Source organism: Vanellus vanellus (genome assembly GCF_965231255.1).
Source record: "Vanellus vanellus genome assembly, chromosome: 11".
Taxonomy (NCBI): Eukaryota; Metazoa; Chordata; class Aves; order Charadriiformes; family Charadriidae; genus Vanellus; species Vanellus vanellus.
Window position 1 is genome coordinate 7394851 of NC_138916.1, and position 12355 is coordinate 7407205.

Here is a 12355-nt window from a genome sequence, read left to right on the forward strand (position 1 = left end):
TCAATGAACATAAGACTGTTTGATCCAGGCTTAGGATCAACACTTTTAACTAACAACTTTATTCTTTGGAATTGCATGTTAGGGTGAAGACTTGGGCAGGGCTGTAAATGAAGTTGGTTTACATTTTCAACTGACTCTTTTTTTTTTTTTTTTTTTAATGTGTTGAAACTTTCTTAGAGGAAGTAAGAAAGGAGTGGCAGAGCTCTTTCAGAGCAAGCAAAAACAATGCTTTGCAATTTTGTATTGTTTTTAAAAATACAGGCTTATTAAAAGACACTTAAAACCATTGGTTTTCAGAAAAATGCAGGAGCAGGCCACTGAACTGTTTAACAGTGAGAAAGAATTCTTGTGGCTCAAGCTGGAAAGACAGCTGTTTCATGAGGCTGGCATTTGAAGCTGTCCTGAAGCTAACATTTGAGCCAGTTTTAGAGGAAAACCTTGCAGAAAAGATTTTGATCAACCCAGCAAAGAGAGGAGGTGGAAGGCAGCAGAAGAGCATTATGGAACACAATAGGGAGGGACCCTGGAGCTTTTCAATAATCTGGGTGTACGCTAATGATAGTGAGTTAGGCATGCAGAGCCAGCTAGCTGTTTCTAACTTTTAACACAAGAAGTCAAAAACAGGGGGCCCAGCCACTAAAACTGAAACTGCTGATTAACGTGCAGAAGGCCATGTTCACTTAGTCTGTACTCTTGCCTGAGGGAAATCAGCACTGGAGAAAGGCCTTTCCAATTTCCTCCAACATCCTGTTCAGAGGGAGTGCAGTTTCCCATTCAGTCCTGGCATCCAGAGCAGCCCAACTGGCCGCTCAAAAGATGGGCTGAACCAGTGGTACCCACTCATTTAATCCTGCTCTACACAAGAGCAATCTGCAGCCTTGTTTTCCTCTGCTCTCTTGAGTGGCACAGAAGGCATTAGATTAAGCTTCTCCTCTTGTAACCTTCTGCAAAGGCTTGGGTTCTTCACACTGTCTGCTTGCCATACACATATACCCCTCCTAGAGCCACCGTGTCCCTACAGGCAAGCTGAAAGAAACACAAGCCAGGTCTAATCCACGTTTTTTAGCTAACCAGCTAAGTTTCTGGTAATTGCCACGTGCTAAAATGGAAGATCAACTTTATTTCACTGGTATGTGAACTTGCTTCTCCTTACATTGGTTAAGTAGTTTCTGCACATGGGTAGCATCTTGATTCAGACCAACTTCAAACAAGTTGTGCTTTACTGCTGCATTTTGAATTCATCTAGTTGGAGCACGTCACACGTACTAGAACTGAAAGTGAAAACCAACCTCCTGTTTAAAACATATTATCCATACTTTATATAAAGGCCTCTTTACCAACCTAAACACAGGCCAAATACTACTCCAGTTTGTCCAGTCTAATTGTTATGCTGTTGTTACACTTGTCACAGCGAGGTCTGATTGTTTTATTTCTCAGATTGCTTTCAAATACCAAATACATTACAAATATCGCTATCTTCACATACCCCAGTTACAAAGTCATCAGAAAAACTGTGCTTAGGCAAACAAGATATAATAATTGAGGGAGGGGGGAAAGGGTACATAAGTTAAAACCTACCTTTTTTTTTTTCATATGGATTCACTAGTGTTGTCCTCAAAAAATATGATTATAGAGATTTAAGCTAAAGAAATTTCTATTTCTTTACAACTGAATGGAAATGAGTCAGTCTTTTCTACCTATTTCAATTTAGCTAGTATTTCATGAATAAGGGTTAGACTAAAAAGAACAACAGATACCAAATAACATATCCTGCGTATCTGCAAGTTTATGCAGGCTGAATCCATAGCTGCCCGAGGTCACTCTGCCAGCTAGAGACCAATGAAAGTCTTGTCCACTTTCTCCTGAATGAGTCTGAACCTGACGCCTATGAGCAAGGGTAATATAACTAGGATGGCCTTCTCTTCTTCCTGTACCCCAACAGCCATATAGGAGTCAGCTAGTTTAACAACAGTACAGAGGAGTCACTGTTAAGCCACCTGGTCCCCAAGTTTGTTTCACTTCAAAACTCTATCATAGTAAGATTCCAGACTGAGACTGGTGCCCACATCTCCTTAGCTTATGCTAATTTATGCAAACACTTTTAGTTCTGATGACTAAAAAGCTGTTTTTGTGTTATGATGTACTGCTTAGTGAGTAGAACCAGTAACTTTAGAAGGACGTTTCAATGGAATTAAAGGAAGGTTTATTTTGTGCTTTCTCTGCATTCGTGATGGCATGCTAATGAAGATGGCTAAAAGCTTGAAAGGTCACAGTGATTTGGGGGGGGCTGCAATAGATAGGATTCTTGTGATCCCTGCCCAAAATCTAGGCAGTTTTTTTCTACATAAAAATATGTAGTATAAAGTGGTAAATTGTGGCTCTCTACAACCTACAGTAGTCCTGGACAATGTTTTATGAGGTTGTAGCCTGTAGATGGCTACTCGGCTCTGCACTTTCTCTCTCTTCCTACTGGTTCACCAAAAGACAAACTGGTTTCCAGTGACTCCAGAGTATTTCCAAACCTTCTCGTCCTACAACCTGCTTAGAGGAAGGAGAAATTTGTCATGTAAATGGTTTATCTATTTTTCTGGAAGTCCCTTCTGTTTAGGAATTTTATCAGGAGTGGAGAGGATTTTTAAAACTGGTGTACTAGTGAAATTTTTTATCAGTGGGATCAATATAGCTTGGGACAAACAAGGTGCTGCATCTGTGGATCACAACACAGCTTCTGAGGTCCACGGGAACCTCAGTGGAAAAGAATTTGGACTTGACATCTACCCACTGACTAAATATAACCTTCTGGTAAACATTAAAACTTCAAGGGCTTTGTGGCTGGTGATCATGTTGAACTCCAGGACATCCAGTGAGAGAGTAGGGTGGAAAACATAAACATGAAAAAAAATGTAGGGGGAGGGGAAGGGTTTGAAAGCTGGTGGAGAGAACAGCAAAGATTGTAGTGACTAATGTTTTCTGCCTGATTCAAGGGTTTGTCGATTTAATAAAGATGAAGCATTCATAAGGCTGAGATAGCTTAACTACTAGTGTTCCAAACACAAGAAACTATGGATTTCTCTAGCACATTATGTTCTAATAGAGAACTTCATTCTAAAACACTGTACTCAGAGCAAGAGCCTAAGGACAAAAGGCAGACGCTGCTTCCTTGGCTGTTCCATCTTGTTTCTTCAGCTTTGAATACGATAATTAGCACCCTCTGTATTATGGTTTTTGCTTTGGACATTTGAGCACTGAAATCTAGCTGTAACTATCAGAAGCATTTCACACAGGGCACCAAACAGATGGAAAATAGTACCAGCTTTCAGTCCCTACCAATGTAGGCCAGATTTGACCCAACAGTAGTTGGAAGGCTATGTATCTCTTTGCCACACTATAAGCTCAACGATCTATTCTACCAAGCATGAAGAGCAAAGTCTTTAGTTTCTGAGCATGGTGGCAGACAAGGACAAGCAAGTTTCTACAGCAGGTCATAAACTGCACTATTCAAATATCTCTAGCAGTATCATCAGTATCTTCTAGCCTGAAGTACTGTTCTTAGCCTTCAGTTCACCCCTAAATACCAGCTCATTTAGTCATACAGCACGTGGAAGAAATTCCACTCCATAGCCAAAGTTTTCGATTGTTTCTTATTAAACAGGTTTGGGAGTTACTGGGGTAGCTGTTTAAAGCACCTTGCATGTGTACTTGGAGGACTTTCGCCACTGCTTGGTGAGGTGGAAAGCCATCACCCTATCCATTTGACAGATGGTCAGACTGATGTGTATGTGTTAATTGACTAGTTCAGGACCACTCGAAAGCAGAAGAGACCCAAACACCTTGTTCTAAATCAGTAAAATACATTGTGTTTTGTAAAAACAAACATTTGCCAGTCCTGGAAGTCATGACTTGTTCTGTTAGCTTAACTTCTAGTGTCATAAACTTTTTTCAAGCCTGTCACAATTTCTTTTGAAGAAAGAAAAAAAAAAAATAATCAAACACCTTAGAAAACCTTCTGCAAGAGGAGTAAGAGGCATTTTAAACCTGTTTAAAACTCAATCCAAACAGAGACAGACCTGTTGCCAGTGAGGAGGGAAACTTGGCAGCTTTGTTTAAAGCTTCCCACACAGACACTGGAGACACAAGAAAACAAAGAGGCTGTAGTCCCCGAGGGTCCTGCCACTCCCAGGGCAAAACCAGTCCCTTCCCTGCTTTTCTTCTAGCTCTCTGACACACACACGCTCTCTTTTCTCAGTGCCATTAGCTACAGCAATAACCAATTAAGCCCTACAGAACTGGAAAAAATACAGGAAATGAAGAGTTAAAAAAAAAAAATTAAAAAAAAAAAAAAGGGAAAAAAAAACAACCGAGAACTTGGAGGCAAGCCAGCGTCCCTGAATGACTCCGCTCAGCCGGCAGTCCTGAGCGACACTCCCCACCGGCCCTGCCCTCCCTCTCCTCTCCCCGCGGGGCGGGCATGCCCAGCCCTCCTCTCGTTAGCAGGGACAGGAGTTCCCCTTCTTGGTCTCTAGTTGGTTTGGGACACCAGAAACATTGCTAAATTTATCTTTTGCTTTTAGGGCAATGGCAAATGCCAGAAATAAGAAAGCAAAAGAACTGAAAATTAATGGACACAACTCTCTGCAAGCCAAGTGGAAGCACCTTTTCTGCATAACTCCCAAGCAGGCAAAAAGCAGTTACACAGTGCAAAGCAGGGCAGGCTGCCTGGGGTGCCAGGAACATGCTGTTCCTTTGGCTGTGTGGTGGGCACAGGGAATTGTCCATCCATACACTCAACTTGATGGGGCTTTCTTCTCTCCCACAGAAAGCAAAACATACCCTCAATTTATAAGGGTTCTTGCTTTATCTCAGGAAGGCAGCAGGAAAAGCTGAAGGCATGCTGAAGAGGTATGGCCTGTGTGGGTGAGGCCACCTCTGAGCTAAAACTGTTCATCAGTCATTAAGTCACTTTTAGTTCTGAGGATCTTTTTCTTAATGCTCTTTACAAGTGAACTGACCATAGATCCTAGTAAACTGTTTTGTTGCCTGAAATTACTCGGTAGAACAGCTTGCACAAGCCTACTCCAGCCAATGTGGTGCCTTGCCATATGTGCTATGATCACTGCCTTCAGTAGAGATTGGTCTCAATTTTTCATGCTCCCTATCTGACTGGAAGTCACCCTGTTTCTCAGCACCAGGCAGAGGCACGAGGTCTGAGAAGTCACGGGGCCTCTTTCAAGATGGCCCTCGTAATACTTTCAGTGTATAACTTTCACAGTGCTCGCAAGACTCCACTTTTTCTATGTGGGTGTCTCATAAATTATAACAGCAACAAAAAAGTGGTCAGATAAGTCTTCACCAAGAAGTAAACACTGAACAGAACAAGTTACTGTTTTTTTTTTTTTGTTTTGAAATTGGTTTTACCCAGCTGCCAAAAGCTTTTTTTTTAAGACTGCTCGTGTTGGTCCGTCCGTCCCCCCCCCCATCTTCGCTTATGATAAATGTCTCCTTGTGACTCATGTTCAGCCTCTCAACTGCCTTCCTGCCTACTCTAGCTTTCACACAAGTGTCTGCTAAAGAAAGAAACAGACACACAGTCATTCAGGTGCCTCTAGAACGTTTAATTTTAAAACATTCAGAGTATTGATGCTTGCATGGGAACTGGTAAGCTGGTATAAAGGTAGTGACAGTAGCGTGGGGTAGGAAAAAAATAGATGGGGGAGGGTAAGAAACATTGGAAACGGAAGTAGAAGACGCACCAAACAAGAAGGCTAGCAGATAAAAATTACAGCTTGGTACAATCCACACAGGCGACCCGCACACCATTCCCTGTGACATTAAGTAATGAAAAAGGGCAACATTAGCTTTGAATCTATGCCCAGTAAAGGTTTATTCCCAGAGGGCTGGGGTTTTTTTTGTTGTTTGGTTTTCCCGAGCTTGAGTTCTGACAGGTGAAACCATAATGGTGGCCAAATAAAAGTTTGGTTTTGTTTTTTCAACATTCATTTTAATTACCAAGCTGTAACAAATAAATCTCTGGCTGGATTGTAACTAACCTGTGTGGGTCCTTAGATGAGCTTTAAGATGGGAAGATTTGCCATAAACTTTTTCACACCCCACATACTGGCATTTATGCTTTTTCTGGGGTGATCCAGGGTCAGTCCAGCTTCTCGTGCGTTTGTTCTTTTGTCTGGGGCTTGGCTCAGTTACTGCAGCCAGGCTAGTAGGTGTGGCTGCTCTTCCTCCTCCACGCTTACCAGCTGAAGACACACTTTCTTCCACAAACTCTTCAGGAGCAACAGAAATGTGTATCTGTTCTGTGATGCCAAAGGTCTCCGTTTTTTCCATCCTTAGAGCGGGTGAGTTTGGGACATGCTGGTTCAGATCTGCTAAAATGCTAGCTACCACAAGTAATGATGATCCATTGTCTTTCCCGGTTTCTCTGACTTCCCGCTTATCTTCTCCATTTGATGAAGGAGGTATTGCTGCATCAGGTTGGGGATCAGGCTTCCCCTTGGGACTATGGATAATAGCACGACTGGACATAGAAACAAGGCACTCCGCTGCAAAATGATCCACATATGCTGCTGTTGCCATTTTTTTGTAAGTTTAAAAAGAAATCCAATCAGGAGGGGGGAAAAAAACCCACAACACTGCTCTTTCCCTTTTTAAAAATATTACACGAGCAGACTTTTCCCTCTTTTATTTCTTAGGATCTCTTTGTAGAAGTAAAGGTCGATTTTGCAGCCATCAAAACCACACTTTGTTCGTGACGATCACACCCAGCTTGTCCCTAAATCCAAAAAGCGTTGGAAGTCCAATGGAACAGGAAAAGAAGAGCAGGCAGATCCCGGCACTGGCAGCTTGTTGGTCCGAGTCTGAGTTAATGCTGTTTTTCGGAGAAGGCGGTTAAACGAAGACGCAGTTTCCCCGGCCCTTCCATCGCGTGGTGACAGTGGAATAAGCTTTCCCCGTTACCGCTCCTCGGGGCCGCCGGACCCCGCCGGGGGCGTGGCCTGGGAAAACATCTGGGCCTGACGTCACCGCCAAGCCACATCCTGCGCCCGTCAGGTTGGCGGCTCGCGAGCAGGGCTGTGCCCGCGCGCCGGGCAGCACTCCGCAAATGAAAGGGAGCGGCCGATTGGCTGCCAGAGGAAGGAGGGGAGGCGCGCGCCAGCGGCATCCTCCGCCCTCGCCCCGCGTCCCGGAGCCACCCCGCGGCGCAGGGCCGCAGCGCGCAGAGCGGCGGGAGCCGACCCCTCCGCCACCTCCCGGCCCTGCCCGCGGGTAACGATGCGGGGCGCGCCGCGTTAGAGCTCCTACTGCCACGAACGACTTAACAGGCGCTGAACTGCTAAAAGGCAGAGCTTAGAAAAACCGTGGTGAAGTCGGAACTAGTACAAGTGAGAGGAAAGAGCAGGACTACACCGTTTGGGAGACCATCAGCGATGCAGATGGAGCTTGTGTGTGGGTTTTAATAGGTTGTGACAGGTTCAACTAACTTGAAATTGCCTTCATTTCTGTCAAAACTCTTCTCACTATAGCCCTTTGCTGCCTCTAAACTATTTAAAAGTACAAATGAAAATAACTTGCTTTTCATTATTATTCCCAGCTTGTAAAAGATACAGCTCAGCCAGCTTTTACAGATATTAATGCCTGAATGAACAAAATAATTGTGTGTCTGAGTTACCAGGCCAAAGTAGAGAAATGCATCTGAATTTAGATCTGAAAGTGGTCAGTCTGTTGTTGCTCTAGATTAATTCCTGTCTTTACTATAGATGGACCTTTCCTCTGAGACAGAGATGGTTGGAAAGCTGGAGGGCTCCTTGGGAAGCCTTTCCTTCTGGATGGAAAGTTTTGGTGTGTGAAGGGGTGGGCGAGGAAGTGAACATCTGTTGCAGAAATTCAAATACTTTTGGTGTTGAGTAAAAAGTTGGTTTCATACAAACGAAAACTTATTCAGGAGCAATGTCTGCTTGTGCTTCCACTGCACTTTATGAAAAAACACGCTTTACGTTCTCATGCAACACTCCCCGTCTGGGTCAGGTTCATCGCTGACACGTGCCTGCCACGATGCTCCGTGTCTGCTCTCTGAGCAGCACAACCTGTGGTGCTACCTGGGACGCGAGTCACTGCACCAAAAGCAGGAATAGGGCATATGACCAGTGCAGGAGGATGTGGTTTAATGCTGAATTGAGCCAGATCATTTTGATTCAGGTGTATCGTACCATTTGTTCTGCTGAATGTATCTACAGGAAATGTTCATGCATTTTCAAATAAAAAGGTTGAGTTTGGGACTTACCTATTTGCTCCTATATGAAAAAGGAATTCTGGGGAAAACCTTTTAAGAAGAAATTCTCGTTGAGTTTGAGCTCAACCTCCTCCTTGAGGGAGCAGGATTGCCTAAACAGATCTACCTGGCAGTTCTTTAGAATTAGTAGTAGATTCAGAGCAGAAAACTTGCAGCTCTCCCAGTTTGGTCAGGAACACAGGCCGTTTTCAGGGGAGTGAGGAAGGAGGAGAGTTTATGCACAAGTTCTCAGTCCTTACTCCGCTGTCAAGGACCATCATCAGCAAATGGACCGGAAAAGGGAGAACTGAACTATCCCGGTTGCCAACCGCCAGGCTTTGCCCCAGCAGCAACAGGGGGGTTCCAGAAGCACCCTGATATCCCTGTGCCCCCACCCCATGCGTCCCCCTCAGCACTGTTGTGCCCCTTTCCTACCGCCTCTCCTCGCTGCTGTCTCGCCCGGCCATGCTCCCCCGCAGCCTGTCCCGGCCATGCCGCCGGCCCCACTGTGTCGCAATGGCTTCTCCAGAGGTTCCTGTGGCTCAGAAGGGCTGGTGTGGCCTGGCCCCGGCCAAAGGAGAGGTGCTGGCAGCGCCCAACATCCTGCTCCGCAAGTCCTAACAATATTCCCGCCACCCCTGGGCCTGGCCTGAGGAGAGATCCCTCAGGAGGGCCAAGAGCTGTGATTGGCTGCTCTGCCTCCTTCTGGACCCTTCCAGGGAAGGCCAGCCAATCAGGAAGGACCTTACATGCTGCGTGCACTTTTCCTCAGGGGAGGCTTTTCTGGGTGCTGTGGAGGGGGGGTGGGGGGTGTCGCGGGGGGTTATTGGGGTGGTATGCTGATGCAGTTTATGTTTTGCCTTCATCGCGTGAGCAGGCAGGACGCAGCTCGCCACGTTCCTGGAGTCTTTGGACACAGCTCGCCACGTTCCTGGGGTCTTTGGCCAGAGGAGAGAGGCACTGCGTCGTCTGCATAGCCGGGCCTGCTGTGAGGAGGAGGTAATGGTTGGCTGCAGCTGATGGCAGGGAGAAGTCAGGTCTGTTAGGTTAAAGCCTTGCCCTGGTAGCAGCTCCTGTTATGTAGGAGTGCCTTTCATGTAAAATTAGCAATCATAACCAAATCCCCAGTGAACTTAATGAACTCTGTAGTATTTCTGCAGTTTTGCGGTTGAGAGCTCGTCTCAGTGTTAGCCTGGAAATGTGACATTCACTGGTGGTGCTCCGTGTGATTAAGGGCAGACTGCTGAGGCGAGTGCACCCAGAGGAAGAGGTTTTGATGAGAACTTACTCCTTTTTTGGTTGGGTGAACCTTTTGGGCATGATGTCTTCATTTGGGAAGGAGCAATGTTGTGAAGATTACTTGTAACAAAGGCTTTTACTGTGAAAGAAGAGTTGGTTGTATTCAGCAGATGCCTATGTATCCCAGTTAGAGTTCATGTGTTACTCTCTTTTAAATCATGAATGAATTAATATATGCAGCTGACTTTCTAATAGCTGCCTAGAAGTAAAAAATTGTCCTGTCTTGCACACCATCAGTATGAAAGAGTCACTATCTCATTGTGTGCACAAGGGAAGGGTGTAATAAGTGTGTTTGTCATCTGGACATGAAAATTCCAGCTGCCCAGCTTTGGCTTTTAGTGCAGGATTACATATAGTAAATGCTTCTATGAACTAACAGTAGAAATAGCCTCTCTGCAAGCTGTAGGGGGGAAGAATCTCCTTTATAAGAAATTTCAGTCATTGCATTAGATCAGTAGTGCAAAAAGATTTTATGGAAAAATCGCTAGCCAAAATACCGTGCCCATTTATCAACTCTTTTATTGTAATGATAATGTATTTACCTGCCTATTTGTTTGTTTTTATTATTTATTGCATATTTATTTTCTCTGAGCAAGTGGAAGAGTGAGTTTCTGTAAGTACACAGTAAATCTTAAACTCGCTGCTGCTGAATATCCTGCAACTGTTGACTTGTTCTCACCAAATGAGCTGAACTTTGAAATTGAGATTACTAAAAACATTTAATAAAAATTAATCCTACCTCCCTCTTGAATTTACTTCATTTGATTATGTTGATGTGTTCTCACCTGCAGACAGACTGAGGTGAGAATTTTTCCATCTGTTATGGCACCGTTTTTCCGTCCACTCAAGTAATACAGCCTGGGTTTTGTCAGGGGTTTTTAATATTTAGTGTTTTCTTAATACATAACTTAGAGTCTTGTTTAGCTACAAATGCATAGCAGTGGAATAATTTAAAATCGAATCCACCCTGTTCTGGCCCTCCCAAAAATAGCTTTTTGTCTTAAATTACAGGAATAAGAAGCTCTAAAATGCTTTGTGAAATGAAAATAGTTTTATGAACTCTATTAACAGGAACTTGAAACAGATACAATCCTCATACAGATGCCAGACATGTCAAAATCAGCTGATGGTTTGTTTTGCATGGCCAAAATAAATAAAAAAGATTGAGCTATAACATCATTTTTCATGACTGGTGTAAAAAAACGCTATTCCAGTTAAAAGGGTGCTGTATTATCACACCCTTATTAACCAAATGATAGTGGGAATCTGCAACATGCAAAATTGGGCAATCTGAAACAGGAATTTTATGAGTGGCAGATACGAGGAGTTTTATCTGAAAAAATTAGTTTACTATTCCCAAGAACATGATAAGATCTAAATGTGCAGTTTTATAGTAGCAGATCTATCATCAGCACTTTTCCTGCATGAGTTTTCTCTATAGTTTTTTCTCTATTTATACACTTCTGCTTTAGATCCAGTGAGTCAGACATACAAACAGTGTAAACTACGGGAGTTTTATGGACTTAAGTGAAGTTACGTTATTTTACATCATCTCAGGATGCTCTTTATGAGAACGGAAAGAGTAAAAGGCCATGTAGTCCCTCTCCCTGTTTCAGTTCCTACACACCAGCTATAAGATGAAAAAAACTAGTTTCATTTTATTTTGTCTATGTAAATGGTTCCCTGTCCAACAAAACTGAAGAAACAAGGGGGAAAAAGGAAGCAGAGAAAACAGCAGGCATCTCTGCCTGCATTCTTGCAGTACCTGTATTCACAATCCTGTGTTTTGATGGAATATTAGTCTTTACTGATGCTTTCCTTTGGTTGCTCCTTTGTGGTTCCATGGTTTGAGGGGGGCTCTGTAAAGAGCTGTGTAACAGTGGTGGTTTGAGTAAAGCCTATGGCTGGCAGCTGTCTCAAAGATAAGCATGCCTAATGATGTCTCTTTTTTTGATACCAGGTTGATAATAATGCAGAACTGGTAGAAGATAGGAAGAAAGGGAGGAAATGAACATGTTTCTACCACAGATGAGCTGCACTGCATTGAATGTTTGCACAGTGCTGTTTTTGCCAGGGCTCTCGGTGACTTAATAAAAGAGTGAGTATTGGATGTTTACCCTCATCTTCAAGAATCCCTTTAGCTCATTTTACTTTTGACAAATCACCGTTTTACAGCAAGGAATTGCTTGAGTTCATATCAACAACACCAGTAAGTCTCCAGTTGTTGAAGACTTGGACTGTAAAAAAAATATAAAAAAGCTCTAGTGGCTTAAATTTGACAATACTTTTGTGAAGGGTGGAGGTAAGGCTTGAATATTAAAATAATCAAGAAGCAATTTATACATGGTGTCTGGGAGTCAGCAGCCAGCAACTTTGACGTTTCAGGAACACTGCAAGGTGCTTTGGAGGGCTGAGAAAGCACTGTAAGCTATAGTGACAGCAGTGTGCTGTCACTGAGGTGGACCAGCTGTGACGAGGATCAAAAATGCCAGAATAGCACCCAAAACAATGATCTTGCCATCTTTCTAGCTCACCTGAATCCAGGCAGGTTGGTAATGTCACAAAATTGCTTTTCAGTGTAACTTTATGGCTTCTGTTGACGGACAGAGGCTTCTAAATTCTTGAGTATTGTTCTTCCTCCATGCTAAAATTAGAGAAGTGCTATTGTAATTAATGATTGCACACAAAATGGCAGAAGGCATTATTGGCGTGGCAAAGATAAATGAATAATTAGGAAACTAAACTCTGAAGGAAAAAAGCCCTCACGCTTATGAA

General features: G+C 43.6%; 1 protein-coding gene across 1 annotated transcript in view; it reads right to left on the reverse strand.

The window, feature by feature from the left end:
* The window catches only part of KLF13 (KLF transcription factor 13), a 33387-nt gene extending 26552 nt beyond the window's left edge, over positions 1-6835 (reverse strand). The window contains exon 1 of the mRNA XM_082488999.1: positions 6048-6835. Coding sequence (XP_082345125.1) covers positions 6048-6588 — 541 coding nt within the window. The 5' untranslated portion in view covers positions 6589-6835. The remainder of the gene's footprint in view (positions 1-6047) is intronic.
* Positions 6836-12355: the final 5520 nt, after the last annotated feature.